The 12,460-nt window shown below is 37.6% G+C and overlaps 1 protein-coding gene across 1 annotated transcript; it reads right to left on the bottom strand.

Moving 5' to 3' along the window:
• Positions 1 to 663: 663 nt before the first annotated feature.
• Positions 664 to 10,919, bottom strand: LOC121311322 (DNA-binding protein SMUBP-2-like; the record flags this gene model as incomplete). Its single annotated transcript, XM_041243905.1, has 8 exons — positions 10,850 to 10,919; positions 9,764 to 9,853; positions 9,160 to 9,329; positions 7,872 to 8,067; positions 6,932 to 7,029; positions 6,199 to 6,362; positions 4,072 to 4,272; positions 664 to 811 (listed from the first exon to the last, which is right to left on the bottom strand). Coding segments are annotated over exons 2-8 (1,054 nt in total), but the record flags the coding sequence as incomplete, so codon positions are not given.
• Positions 10,920 to 12,460: the final 1,541 nt, after the last annotated feature.

Raw genomic sequence — 12,460 nt, forward strand, 5'->3', positions numbered from 1 at the left:
AATCAGGGTATGGAGTAAATAGCTTTCAGATTCCTGCACAGGGTAGTATGCTAGGGGAGAACCAGCAGCCTCACACAAGCGCTTCAACTGATGTACAGTACGGCAGGAAAAATCAGCTATCACGATATAATCAATCATGTTTATTTTGCTAATTTGATTATTTATTGTACTGAAAAATGATTAGGTAATCGTACTATGGGTAGTAATCTAATGCTAAAAAGGATCAGTGCCACTCTACAGAGATGTTTTGTTCCTCTTTCTGTACAAAACTGATTCGTCCACAGACCGATACTGGAGGGAGAATAGTGATACTGTTTTATTTTAAAAAGTGGAAAAACTAATTGTGTGAAAGAGAAAGACCTACTAAGAGAAAGACCTACTAAAAATGGTTTAAGAAATTCCTGATAACATGATCATTTTTAGCCGATGTAAAAAACATATTATCATCCATCACTATGTACGGCCAGCTTTGTTTACACAAGCAGCTATAGCACTTTTAACCTCATTTCACCTGAATGGGTCATCCGTAAAAGCAGTGAATCACACAGCAAAACAAAGACTATATATTTGTATCCCGCTCTGTCAGTACATACTGTATGAGAGAGAGGATTGAGATTCCAGTATGGAAGCTCTCAATAAGCACAAGCACTGCTGGACACACACCTGTATTAGTGGCCAGCACTACCTCCGCTCTCTTGAGAATCTGCGTGATGGCCGTCTCCTCACGCCCCCTCAGCTCTCTCCGCAGGGTCTTGATCTCGCTGCGCAGGTGGCTCCTGTCTCCTTTGTCACGGGACTTCTTCACATTGGCCTTAAACAAATACAAAAATGTTGCATTGCAATCCTATTTTAGTTGTTAAAGGTTTTAAGTTGTATCATCAGCAACATTACTACTTGAAGATCTCTTGGTTCTTATGCTCAGATCAGTCAATCATTACACTCTACATGGTGAGCAAGATAACTGCCTTAACTTTGCTTCAACCTTCATCACATTTTATTGATGTTCTGGATTGATTATACAAATATTTTTAACCCTTTACGTACTGTGCATTTGTTGCATGATTATGAGGAACCTCTATTGATAATACTGTAATTTGGGATAGGCAGATATTTCTTTCACATTTAAAAACAATCTTTGGAAACTAAGACATTTCAAAAGGATTTTCTAAAGTTTTTTCAATTTCGTCTTTAAGTGAGCTCATCTTTAAGTGATTTCCACCTGTGTTAAAATCTGTAAAATGTGGCATTGTAAAACACATAAATACAGTGCCGTGAAAAAGTTAAAATTTGCCCCGTCTGATTTTCTGCACTTTTGCACATTTTCACATTGAATTTGATCAGATCTTTTAGTGGGTTGTAGTAGTATATAGAGGGAGTCTGAGAGAAATAAAAAAATGACACCAAAGTTTGGTGCTTTCTTTCATTTGTTTGGTGTGCAAGGTAATCAAACATGCAATCTTCAGGTGTGAAAAAGTTATTGCCCCCCTAGTTAACTCAACCCAATTAAAGGGATAGTTAGGGTCAGCTGTTTGAATACTTTGGTTAACAATCGGGTCTGATTTGGGCCAGCCCTTGCCAATATAAATCTGACTAACTTTGGCCCTTACCATCACAGTGAATTTGTCAGCACACAGGTTTTAGAGGCACATCATGCCACGATCAAAAAGAAATTCCTGAAGACCTTCCGGAAAAAAAAGTTGTTGATGTCTATCTGTCTTGAAAGGGTTACAAAGCCATTTCTAAGGTTCTGGGCTCCACCAAATCACAGTCAGAGCCATATTATACAAATAAAGAAAGTTTGGGACAGTACTGAATCTTACCAGGAGTGGCCGTCCTGCCAAAATCTCTTCTAAGAGCAAGGCGTAAAATCGTCCAGGAAGTCACAAAGAAACCTAGTAATGAAGGTCTTCCCAAGAGTGTGTACCTTTGGGATGAGCTTGCCAAACATGGCAGGGGGATTTCTCCAAGCAAGGCAAAATCGTCCCAGGGTCTAAGGTCAGTGTTCATGACACCCACCATTATCTGCATGCCTCTCTCTCACCCTCTGGGCGTGAACGTGGTGCCTTGTTCTGGGGGGGGGGGTGGGAGCTCCCTGCCAAAAGACACTGGGCAAAAATGGGATTCATGGAATGAGTAGCAAGATGGAAACCACTGCTTACTAAGAAGAACATGAATGCTTTTCTCAAGTTTGCCAAAAAGCACCTGGGTGATCCTCAAGAGTTCTGGAACAATGTTCTATGGACAGATGAGTCAAAAGTGGAACTTTTTGGCCAACATGGGCCCCGTTATGTCTGGCAAAAACCAAACACTGCATTTCACAGTAAGAACCTCATACCAACAGTCAAGCATGGTGGTGGTAGTGTCATGATTTGGGGATGCTTTGCTGCATCAGGACCTGGACGACTTGCCATCATTGAAGGAACCATGAATTCTGCTCTGTATCAGAGAATTCTACAGGAAAATGTCAGGCCACCCGTCCACGAGCCGAAGCTGAAGCGCAGCTGGGTCATGCAGCAAGACAATGATCCGAAACACACAAGCAAGTCTACAGCAGAATGGTTGAAGAACAAGAAATTTAAAGTTTTGGAATGGCCTAGTCAAAGTTCAGACCTAAACCCGACTGAGATGTTGTGGCAGGATCTGAAACCAGCAGTTTATGCTCGAAAACCCACAAATGTCACTGAGCTGAAGCAGTTTTGCATGAAAGAGTGGGCCAAAATTCCTCCACGGCGCTGTGAAAGACTGATCAATAACTACAGGATGCATTTGGTTACAGTTATTGCTGCTAAAAGATGGTGTAACCAGTTATTGAGTCTAAGAGGGCAATTACATTTTCACACGGGGGCATTGGGTGTTGCATAACTTTCTTCAATAAATAAATGAATTTAGTATCAACATTTTGAGTTGTTTGTTCACTCAAGGTCCATTTGATCTAATATTACGAAACCAAAACTTCTAGACTATTGTAAGTCCAGGTGTTTTTTTTTTTATAAATTTGTAAAAATGCAGAAAATCAGACAGGGCACAAATACTTTTTCACGGCACTGTACAGTCAGCCTCCATTTACTTTTATATTGAATATGTATTTATTTTAGTTGAAACAGTAGGGAGATGGCAGTAGAAAAACTGCACTTAATTTAGTGTACAAAGGAACTTTACTTTGTAAGAATGGTAGACTTTTTTTTGCTGATCAGTGGTGGATCTTTGACTCTATTAGTCCTTCACCTAGGACTGCTTTATTGGACCACTTATTAACAATACTACATACTATATAATTAAAATACAGAAATCAGACTTAGAAATATTACTGGGATTAAACAGATCCTAATTCAAACATCCAGTTTTCAGTCTCTTCTATAATCTTCTACAGTTTCTTTCCTATGTCTTTTGTGTGCTCTAAACCAAAAGCTGTTAACCATTACACCTCTGAGTGAGACTCATCTACAGCTTGAGTATCAAAGGAGAGCCTGTCTGATTTCCTCTCTTCTTCACCAGGGCTTTAAGGCTTGAGACTTCATTTGATTGCACAATGACACCTTCTCATCCGGAACTGGCAAAGACAGTAAGACTGTATAAAGAGCTTCTATTGCTGTGAGGGGGATGGGGGAAGTCATATAAAAAGTAGGATTGTGAAAAGCAGAATTTTGAACAAAATGCCAGCAGCTCTACATCTCTAGAAAAACTAGACAAAGAGGAATTGATTAAAAAGTAGCTTCAAATGTCATTTTAAATCAATTTGTATTACTTTTGATTGGTTCAATTAAACAATTTATAACAGGGGTGGAACAAAGACCAGGACTGGAAGGGCTAACTTTGGCCACCCCTGGCAAATGGATTAACGGCTGACTCATGCTTCAAATGCACAGCCGTCGTTCAGGATTTCTCCTCCCTCTACTTGTGCGACTGTCTGGAGACCCATGGAAGAATGATGGTCAGATTTGTATTCTTCAAAGACTTAAGCATGAGCCAGCCTTGACATTTATCCTACATCTCTGCTAAACACAACACCCTTCTCCATTTTATGAATTATTTATGTAAACCACAACAGTAAGAACGACTTCCAGTACTTACAAAAGCCTGATCGATGTCTTTCCGGATGTCTGCGATGATCTGAGTGTTGTCGCTGTGTGCCAGCACCGCGTCTAAAGAATATTTCTGAATGGATTCCAGAAGACGAGCAGGGTGGCCAAGACGTAGGACTTTTGCTTTAAATCTTGCTAAACGTTCAACCAGGTTGTCCACGGCAACATTAGACGGGGCACAGCAAAGAACCTTTGAAACAGGGATAAGAAGGGAAGGTTATTAAGTATAAGGGCTCTTTAAACAAATCAAATACAACGATCACTCTAAATACAGGGGACCGTTGGTTCAACAGATTTCACATGGTGGCTCTGAACTGCAGGCTCAAGTTGTTCATAGGGGTCTTATTTGTTGTTGAATCATTTGAAATAGACCCTTTCTGGCATTTAACAAAACCAAGTAGCTTCATCAGAAGAAAAGGGCGAATACAGACATCGCTAGTGCTAATACAGTAACAGGAAAGAAAAGTGTTATGTTTATGAGACCCATTACAAGAACCTTATATCAATTATTCATTATTTAAAAATGTATGTTTTATGGCTTTTCTTCTGAAACACAGCTTGCACCCTTGTTCACTGACTGCCCCATTCTTTACTGTGTTTGTACTGGAAGGCACTGAAGAGGTATAGGACAGCAGCTAAAACACTACACGTCTGCTACATTCCATATTTGTCTGCAAGGTAGTACTAAGAAAAGTGGCAGGAATCTCCATGAGAACCACCAAGCTATTTGCTAAGCAGTAAAAGAAAATAAAGCAACCGCAGTTGTTCTGAATGTCAAGGGATAACATTCTGGGGGTGTCACTGATTGCAGATTTAAATGCTCTGTGTTGCAATAACGAGGTTGTTATGTGTTCAGAGAGCAAGGTGGTTAATGCCTGCTAAGTGGACAAGAAAAGAGACTCCCGAGTGGATAAACGACCTAGTCAAGGGCTGTTTATATTAGTGAGGTTAACACACAACCGACCTCTAAGGCAGTGGTTCTCAATCATGGTCCTGGGGGAACACTGCCCTGCTGGGTTTTGTTCCAAACAAGCACTTAATTACATAATTGAACCTTTAATTGAAATAATAATTTGCCTAATCTGAGCTTTTTAAATAGAGTACTGAATTCTCAAATACCAGGGAAGTAATATTGAGCTAATGTACTATGGATTTTAGAGGTTAACTCGAAAAAAGTTAACAAATTCCTCAAGACAGTAATAATGTTAACCTATTGATTTTTTGAGAGGGAACCAAAAATTTTGATTAAAAATTTTTTGTCGATCTAATTTCGGTTTTTGAATATCCAAGTTAATTTTTCCCAAAGTTAATACATTTTTAGCCCTCACGAACACCTTCTAATTTGTTTTAATACGTCTTCACCGTTCCACAATGGGGGTCCCTGTCCCCACTCTTTTTTTTTGGTGACGAGATGCCAAGATCGTTCATATCGTTCAACAAAAAAATTTCGCCTTTTTTTTTTTCACATAAAAGTTACGGTAATGTTCGGGTACAACTTTATTATTATTATTATTAATATTATTATTATTATTATTATATATTAAAAGTTATTTTGAAAGTGCTGGTCAATGTCAGTTTCATTCAGTGGCTGGAGGCTGAGCTGTGCTGAGGTTTCAAAAGTAAAGCCTTTATGATGCTACTGAGTCGGTATGTTGTAGGACATAAGTGAGGCAGTCAAGTCTACTGTCTTACAATAACAAATACAGCTCTGATGAATGCTTTGCATGACAAAACACAACCCAGTACAAAATGCATCTTCAGGACTGAAATATATATTTCTTTTAAATTTAAATATTACACAAGACAATTAATGCTAACATATTAAGGATAAGTTTCACTGAATTAGTTAACTAGTTTCAACCTCCCAATCAAACTCTGGTGACAGAGACAGAGTGGAGACAGACTTGCTTACGTACTGTGATGAGACTTGCTATGCAAATTCTTTGACAGCTGTCAGACAGTCTGTATGTCATACGTGTGCTTCTACCTATATGTAGAGGAATGTTTATTCAGTTGTGATGGAAACTGGTTTGAACATTAGCACATGGTTATCTTCTTTTTCATGATAACGATGGGGGTGTGTGTGTTTATCACAGTCATGAGGGAAAAGGCTTACCTTTAGGCCCAGTTTGACGGCCTGCAGTATAAGCTCCACCACTGTGGTAGTTTTCCCTGTACCAGGAGGGCCGTGGATTATTGCCAGTTCCTTCTGAGACAAAGAAAAACAAACTGCTTCTTTCTGCGACTCATCCAGAGAGGTGTTATACAGGTCTAGCATTTCTTAAAAAAAAAAAAAAAAAGGTTAGAATGAGTTATTGTGTTTTTTTGACGAAAAAGACGCTGAGTAGGTCTCCTCCACCACAATAATTGTCCAAAGATTCGATTTCTTAAAAAAAAAAAAAAAAAAAGGTTTTAGAATGATGTTATTGTATGTTGACCATTTTGTTTTAATAGTAACATCAGCTCCTATTCACAAAGCTTATACAATACAGTTTGACAGTATCACAGAACTGATAGACGTCAACAGCTATCCTGAACAGTTACACTGTATTTTAATTTTAAAACAGGCATTCTTCAAGGGTTAAAGCTGTGTGAAATATGAACCATTAGCATTTCTAATGCACTTTACACTGTAACACTACTTAAAACATTTAAAATAGTGCTTCTTAGTACCTATTCACTTCCTGCTGATCAGCTGTAGCTTGACTTGTATGTAGCACAGGAAGTGATTGGGTACTAGAAAGTAGTAGCTTTATCATTATATTTAATGTATTTACTCATGAGGTTTATTATAGATAGATAACACATGTTTTTAATACTTTAAAGGCTCAAATAAAAGTGTTGCTCACTTGTTTCCTGGCAGGGACTTGGCTCTGAATAGCCAAACAGGACCCCAATCAGATTAGAAGCTGGGCCAGTACTATACTGGTTCAAGGAGTTCAAAGCACTGGAGAAAGAGAATTTAGCTGCAGTGAAAAACAGGGCTCTGGTGTGGTCAGGCTATGGAGAAAACGGTTTCATTTTAATGTGCTGTATTTCGTTTCCTTCCTCTTATATTTGTCCCCCTGTTGCAATCCTGTTTATATTTTTGTTGTGCTTCCCTGATCTAAAACAGAGCTTAAATCCCAGCTCACGTGGGGGTGGAGCAACAGGGGTTTTGCCAATATAATATAATGTTTTGAAATATGATTTACATTTATTACTACCTTCACGTGTTCAGAATTGTGTACCCTGCTGTACAGAATATAACATTAATAAATTAACTGGATAAAACCAATTTATTGCATCTTCTGGTGTTTTTTTTCTGGGTCTAGAAGGATGAAGGACTCCCAAGCAGAATATTGTAGATGCATTAGTAGTAATTTAATTTATTTCTGTCTTTTTTTTTTTTAAACTTATGTTTAATGTATTTCCTATTACTAGCTTATGCTGTTTGAATGCATTCTGAGTGGTTCTGTGTTCTGTTGTTCCAGCTTTGAGCTAAGTGCCTGGACTGAACAGCCTTCCAAACAAGTCTTGTGACGATGTGTTCTATGCAAACCCCCCCCCCCATATTTACACAGACAGATAGTAGGTGTGGCTAGCAGAGCTTGCAAGGTGACATTGTGAAATTATTTGAATGGAAAAGGCTCAAAGCTAGTTCAAAGCCAAGTAACGACAAAAAATTGCAACAAAAAAAAAAAGTCAGTAAATGTAAAACAGCTTTTTAAAAGACACTCAGAACTGATAAAAGGTTTTTAAGAATTGCACATACATCTTGGTTTTAGTTCGATCCAGTGATGCACTTACTTTTTCAGTCTCTTGTAGGTGACATCATTGGCCAGCTTTAACAGATTGAAGGGGCCCTCGTTGTCCAGACTCAAACCATCACTGGACTCATCAAAGGCAACTGACAGGAAGCTCTGCGTGACACGAGTCACAACACCAGTGGCAAGCTGGGAGGAAGGACCAATTCCTTCTGAATCACATAAACCCACTATGTCACCTGCAACAAGAAGGGATCAGAATGGATTTCAAATAAAAATGGTCAATAATCAAGGCTTTTCTCATTGACATATTCACTTACTGAACTACCACAACGTGGTGCTGTAAACTAAAATTATTATTTCTGTTAATCTCTCCTTTGCACTCCGTAACTCAAGAATTACAAAAGGTTTCTCGGATCAGAATGCTCAATGCATGCTTCAGGTCTAGCAGCATGCAAAACTGAAACCATAAAACACTTAATTTGTGAGTAAAAGGTCTGAAACAGCTGTACTTGAACAATCCCAAAATAAGGGTTTAAAGATATAAGCTATGAAGACCAGTTGATAGAATAAAATCTATTTAATCTAGAATAAAGATGACTTACAGTAGGGACAACTTCAATTCAAATCTTAAAAGGAGTCGACAACAGCCAATATTTAAATTGCAGACACAGTTGGAAATGATGCAGTGACAGAATTAGGAGAGGGTAGCAGACACTACGTTACACAGAGAGTGCAATGGAATGGGTTAGCTAGCCATGTTGCTGATGCTGAATCCACAACGTTGGAAACACTGGGCCCCCCAGGATGCATGATGTCGATACCGGTTTCCAAAACAGCTTCTTGGATCGTAAAATCCTAACTTGTGATATACTGTAAACTTTGATATTTTATTTAACATAATGTAATCAAAAGAAACTATAAAAGTTCTATAACGTTGCACCAGATGCCTTGGTACTACTCGTCATGTCATAGAAGTACAAGGCAAAGTTTTACAGTGGTAAAAAATTAACAGTCAAAAATCAGTTCCGACCTTCGATGTTTCACCAAATACTTTTGATTCAATATGTTAATGTGACATTATTTAGTAGGTTTCATTCGACTTTATGAAGCAAAATTAGTTAATTCTACAGGGTGATGCAAAACCTTTGGCCATAGCTGTACAGTTACCTATAGCTTGTGAGGTGTGTTTCTTCTTTAAAAAACAATCTACTAAGGTAAGTTTTGAAAATTGATTTCAAGGGGAATTCTAATATACCACCAATATTCCAGATCCTCACCTTTTGTTGGGCATTAGTTAATTCAGTCCACGTACGTACAGACATGCTTACCTGGCCCAAAACTATTGCTGCACAGTACAGCAGACGAGTCATATTTTCTTGGTTCAAATGTTACCAGAAGCCGCCCGTACAAGCCTGTTTTCTGACTCCCTATGTGAAGTTTCAACAGACAAACTCCTTTGCGTTGTAGCTCTTTTAAAGAAACGTTCTCCTGCCATAACCTGCAAACACCATCAAATTACAAGCAGTGTCACTATTGCAGCTTTACAATGGCATTGCAATAATGCTGATGGAAAAAATATCAAATGTTGACAGACAAGGGGGAGACAAAAAAGGGGACAACTTCAATATGCAGCACATACTTTGGTCTAAATAAGCAGCCCTCACATGAGGAAACAAGACCGAATTATGAAAAAGTATATGTATAAGTATATAATTATGTAAAATATATAAGCTGCATCGCCCTGTTACAAATCAGTTTCACAATTTGTTCTCTCTCCTAACCTCCCTGAGGCTAAAAGAGAGTCTTTATTGAGGACTCTCCAGAAGGTTTGAAATACCATGCAGGCTTTTCTGGTCCTACAATGATATTGACAGCGTGATGGCAGGTGTTTCTAAAGAAACAGACAGATTATAGATGAATAAATGATTGTACCTGGTTTCTTCAATCTCTGCCTCTCTCTCCTCTTGTAGTAATTCTAACGTTTTGCTGACAAAGCTCTCCACAGCCATGGTTGTCAGTCTCCTGAAACAAATACAATTATTTAACTAGTGCAGCTCTGAATACTGTAGACGCAATACATTGGAGAAATAGGAAAATCTATTTTCATCAGATTTCCTCAAGGCACATGCAAGTCAGTGTGAAAGACAGACACAAATACCCTGACCTCCATTGTTTACACATGTTTGTAAAGGAAGGCACTGAAGTAGTATAGACAGCAGCTACTGATACTCAACAATAACTAAAAAAATAAATCTCCCATCTACAGGCGAAGATTTCTATATCTACTTCTTCTCCCGATGCTGGCAATTACTGACTTCCAAATTCAGTGGTACGTATTTTTTTTTCTTTTTTTTTTTTTAAAGGGCAACCCGTTTTGATCACATTTATAAAAACTGTTAAAGCACGTAATTTTAACACGCTCCCTAACCATTTTTTTTTTTCAGCCTCCTCGAAAAAAAAACAACAAAGTTGCCACTGAAACCTGACCGCAATAAACAACAGAACTGCCACTCAGCACAGAAGGGTGTAATAGAGTGTAACCTCGGGGTGGGATGCTTGGATAAACCCTGCTTGGATAAAGCCTGGCTTATGCAGCATCCCACCCCTCGGGTCTGCATTCAATTCTGATACCACACACTACCCCGTGCAGTATTCTCACACTCTCTCTCTCTAGATAAATAACCTACACTGTTATGTTATGAATTGTACTAGAGTGAACTTTACACATTTTGTAAAACACGTTCCACTAATCATTGCGGTTATGACTTAAGAAGAAGCCACAGAAAATAGTTTACTACCGGTATTAAAAGCTGTAATATACTTTATATGGTTTTAACACATATTAACACATAAACGAGTTGGTTACTGCTAAATGATACATGAAATGAAGAATAGGTAATTTATTGGTTCAAAACATTGAAGAATTTATGCGTACAGTATCTATTTTTTATAATTTATTAAGCATTTTACATAATGCAACACGTATAATCGACTCCAAAGCAAACAAACAGCACTTACTCGCCAACCACTTATGCAGAACACTTAAAATGTAAATGTATTTAGAGCGGAAATACCCTTTTAAAAAAATTACGACACGTTTGTTATATATATATAATATATATACCTTATTAGATCACAGCTCTGGAAAAATGAAGAGACCACTGCAAAATTATCAGTTTCTCTGGTTTTACTATTTATAGGTATGTGTTTGGGTAAAACTAACATTTTAGTTTTATTCTATAAACTACTGACCACATTCTGTCCTCTGTAATACAAGGTAAAAGCTGTGCCAGGTGAGAGCACTTGGTGGCAACTTCAGGAGAGAGGAATTAGCTTATTTAAATTGGGAGAAGGTGCCTAACCTTGTTGGAACAGGGCAGGTGTGGTCCGCAACGCAGGCCATCAGGCACAGATGGTTTTAAGGAAGTGTTTTAATCATGTATGTATTGTTCCCAAGCATTTTTTAATCTTTTTAGTTCACTGTCATTGTACATATAGCTGGCCCCTTTTCTATGCAAACTGTTTAATTTAATTATCATCAATAATTACTTACCTTATCTTATTTCCTAAAACTGATAAAGATACTTTACTGTTTGATAAATGGCACCCAATTACTCTCTTGAACTGTGACTACAAAAATGTTGCGTCAGTTTTAGCTAGTAAATTACGGATTACATTGCCATATCTGGCAAATGAAACCCAATTAGGTTTTATTTCCGGTAGACACATTAGTAACAATATTCGTTTAGTGCTGAACATGTTGGACAATGATCACTTAATTTCTTCAGATTTCATCATTTTCGGTGGAACATGATTTTTTATTAAAAACTTTACAATATTTCCAGTTTGGTAATACATTTATTGACTATATCAAGATTCTTGACAAAGATAACAATAGCTCAGTTGGCCTCTCTAAATGCACCTCACCAAGATTTAATATTGAAAGTTATTTGTCAGGGATGCTGTTTATCCCCCTTTTTGTACCAGCTGCAGAGTCTTTTGCCATTCTCATTAGACAAAATAGATCCATCAAAGGGACTGAGATTGGAGATTGTGAATTTACTATCACTCAGCAAGCTAATGACACCACACTTTTTAAAAGACAATGAACAGGTGTCGAAGGCTTTGAATACTTTAAAAATTTTATCTGATGCTTCTGGTCTCCAGTTACATCTAAATAAATGTAAACTTATCTCTATTAAAAATTCTAGTATTACTTCTGTTGAAAATATCAGGGTATGTGAGTCTGTGAAATATTTGGGAGTCTATGTATGTAAAGATATAAATCATAGAATCGAAAAAAAAATGAGAGCCTAGAGTAAAAAAAAAAAAGATGTCTTAGGTTTTCAACTTACGGCTCCAGAGAGATCTCACTATACAAGGTAGAATTCTCCTTTCTAAAGCTAAAGGGATATCTAGATTGGTTTACCTAGCCTTGGCCATTTCTAATCCGTCTATATGGACAGAAAAGATTAATAAAATAATTTTGAATTTTGTGTGGAAGAACAAAATTCACAAACTAAAAAAAAAAACAAATAAAACATTTTGTTTAATAGCTACTGTAATGGAGGTTTAAATGCTGTTCACTTTACAAATCTACTTGATATTTTTCATGTGAAATGGATTAAA

The sequence above is a fragment of the Polyodon spathula genome, unplaced genomic scaffold (genome assembly GCF_017654505.1).
Source record: "Polyodon spathula isolate WHYD16114869_AA unplaced genomic scaffold, ASM1765450v1 scaffolds_3103, whole genome shotgun sequence".
In the NCBI taxonomy this organism is placed as follows: domain Eukaryota; kingdom Metazoa; phylum Chordata; class Actinopteri; order Acipenseriformes; family Polyodontidae; genus Polyodon; species Polyodon spathula.